Here is a 2,988-nt window from a genome sequence, read left to right on the forward strand (position 1 = left end):
TCTCCGTTATGTCTTCAATGATGTCGCTATCAGCGCAGAGCCCGAGAGGGCCCTTGCTGCAGGTCGATATCACAAAGCCCCATCGTTCCCTGGCCAGGAGAACCGCTACATTCTCCTTTCGTGTTCAGCGATGGGTAATTGCTCTGTTTTGTGTTTAGCGATGTCGATAGCAGCGCAGAGGCAGAAAGGGCCGTGGGTGCACGATGATTTCATGGAGACACAGGTTTCTCTGTCTGTGCGCCGCTAATTTATCCGTTTTGTCCTTCAGCGACGTCGTGGGCAGCGCAGAACAGGGGAGGGTTTTGGATGCACGTTGATTTCTTGGACACCCATCGATTCCTCGCCGTGCACTACTAATTCCTCCGGGTTGTTTTGTGTTTTGTTTTTTTTTTTGGTGTGTGTGCAAAGATAGGTAATTTCTCCGTTTTTTGTGCAGAGATGGGTGATTCCTCCGTGATGTGTGCAGAGATGGGTAATTATCAGTTTTGTCTTCAGCCATGTCGCCAGCACAGCAGAGCCTAGAGGGCAATGGGTGCAGGTTGACTTCTCAAAGCTCCACTGGGTGCTGACGGCCTCCGCATCGCTAATTTCTCCGTGTTTTCTTCAGCCTTGTCGCTAACAGCGCAGACCCCGAGAAGACAGTGTCTGCACTTCGTTTTCTCTGAGAAGCGCGGTGTCCTGACGGTGTGTGCCCCGGTGGTCGTGCTCTACTCCTTGTCCAGTTTGCTTACGGCTGATTCCTTTTCGGTATGTTTTCCTCCTGCTACGTTTTTCCATCGGAATGGTGGTCGGGCGATGTATGCTCTCAGGCAGTTTTCGTATTCCACTGCGTCTACTGATTTCCTTGAATTTGTCACTGGCAACACCGTTTTGAAGTCGTTCGTGGTAGGTAACTCCGTTTTGAATTACTCGGTGTGCGATCTCTGGCTTGCATCCGCCCACGAGGCGGGAGAGCATAAATACCCTGGCTGCTGGTACTGCTGCAGACTCTGCCTCGTGCACGGCGCGAACGCCAGTGTCCTCCTGGTCCGAGGTCTCCGCGATGGAGCAGCATTTCCTCGACGCTGTGAACGAGGCGTGGGATTCCGCTGACGTGGAGCCAGGGCCGCAGCCTCTCTCTGCCCGAAGCTCTGAAGATTCTGGGCCGTGGCCGCTCTCCCTCTACCCCGTACTGGGCGAGTCGTCATGTCACCGCGGTCATTACGATGGGAGACTGCTTTCCAGTCCTCCTTGGCTGATGCCGTCGGTCTATCAGCGGTACAGACTCTTAACCGGAGCCCAGAGCACCTTGGAAGCCAGGCCCGCCCGGCCCAGTCCCGGCCTCCGGCCGCCGGCGACACAGATGACGCCGGGAACACCCGCAGGGGAGACGAAGAGCGCAGACGGAACCGTGTTCCAGCAGCTTCCCGAGGCCCGGCCGCCCGACGCCGCAGTCAGCGCGCAGGACACCGAGACCTGGGAGCGCGCGCCCGCGGCACAGCGCCGCCGACCTCCAGTCGCCGCCTGGTGGAGCCTGCGCGGGGTTTTCTCAGGCTGCGTGCAGTGGGTTCGGCGCGCTGTCTACACCTGGATGCGGCTGCTGTCGGACAGTCCTTGGAGCTAAAGAGCCCTGAGGGAACTTTCCACGGGAAACAGATCCTCCCTTACGGAATAAAAACGTGTTAAGATGTCCGTTGGGTGTCCCGGGTCGGTTTTTGATTCTCTCATTCCTCAAGTTTCTCCTTGCAGCTCTGGACGCTTATGACTTGCCGTTTCCTCGTTCGCCCACGAGCCCAGGAAACCAAAATATGTCCGTGATTTTGCCTGCGCGGCGCTTGTCCATGGCTACTTTTGCCAGCCGGACGTTGCTCTCAGGCAGCAGGCTAGCTGCTTCTTGCCGGCACTTGCTGGATCCCAGGCCTTTGAAGTGCTGGGGACCGCGTTTTGTGGTTGTGTCTCTGACTGGTGCAAACCGGGTGACAGTGTCTCAGCCTTTCCGCCAGCGTTTTGGGACAACACCAAACCTTTCGTTGATCACGACCAAACCTTTGGTTGAACACGAGTTTTCTTGGTCGCGCTTGGGCTGGGTGGTTTCTCACAGGCCTGATGTCTATGGCTCCGCGTGTATCATTCTCCAGGGCAACAGCTTTCCTTGCACTGAAACCGCCAATTTCTCATCACTTTCGTTAGCAGTGGGGGTCAAGTCCCAGCTCTCAGTGGCAGCACCCCTCCGTTCTCCTTACTGACTGGGTCCTTGTACCGCTGGTGTCCCCGGACGGGTCTCCCAGTCCCAGCACCGTGACTGGCACTGAGCCCGTTCCCGTCGTTAGCACTTCTGCCTGTTGCGCGGAGCAGGCGCCATAGGGGCCACAGAACTATGTTTGCATTCATTCCCGGCGTTTTCTCTATGGCGTCACCGTTCACTCCTCCAAACAGGCTGCTTCTCAGCCGTCCAGTTAGGGCTGGAGAAGGGCCAGGTTCTGGGATCAGCTCAGTGTCAGCGTGTTGTCAGCAGGGCTTGGATGAAGAGCACCAGTCAGCTCTCCCTCGGGCACCTTCTCTAGTATAATAATAGACGGGGCGGCTCTCCGTGGCTTGGGCCGGCATATTTATGGCCCATGTCTCTTTTCTTTCATCAGTCAGGATGTTTTTCTGATTTCAAAGGCAAATACAGAAAGTTACTATTGAAAAGACTCCATTTATTTTAGTATTTCCAAACGTGATAAAAACCATGTGAAGTACAAGAACATTTTGATAAAACATAATCTTTGTTTCTAGCAAGATTACAGTAAAGGTAAACACTTTTATAATCTTTTATAAAAAGCAGACCAATCATCTAAATTTTTTTTTATTTTAACAGAAAATTAAACTGTAGTTTCATATATCTGCATTCTTGTGCTCATTTAAAAAACCCTCTATAAATACAACTATTCAATTATGGCTATCTTTGACTCCACAACATAGATCTCCCCACCCCAAGACTCTTTCATGTTTATCCATTTAGTTTCT

The 2,988-nt window shown here is 53.3% G+C and overlaps 1 protein-coding gene across 1 annotated transcript; it reads left to right on the forward strand.

Annotated features, from left to right (window-relative positions):
* Positions 1 to 1,042: 1,042 nt before the first annotated feature.
* Positions 1,043 to 1,603, forward strand: LOC308499760 (annexin-2 receptor-like; the record flags this gene model as incomplete). The annotated part of the gene is made up of 1 exon (XM_081053579.1): positions 1,043 to 1,603. One exon carries the CDS (start codon positions 1,043 to 1,045, stop codon positions 1,601 to 1,603), a length of 561 nt encoding a protein of 186 aa, XP_080909705.1.
* Positions 1,604 to 2,988: the final 1,385 nt, after the last annotated feature.

The sequence above is a fragment of the Rhinolophus hipposideros genome (genome assembly GCF_964194185.1).
Source record: "Rhinolophus hipposideros genome assembly, chromosome: 7".
NCBI classification, from domain to species: domain Eukaryota; kingdom Metazoa; phylum Chordata; class Mammalia; order Chiroptera; family Rhinolophidae; genus Rhinolophus; species Rhinolophus hipposideros.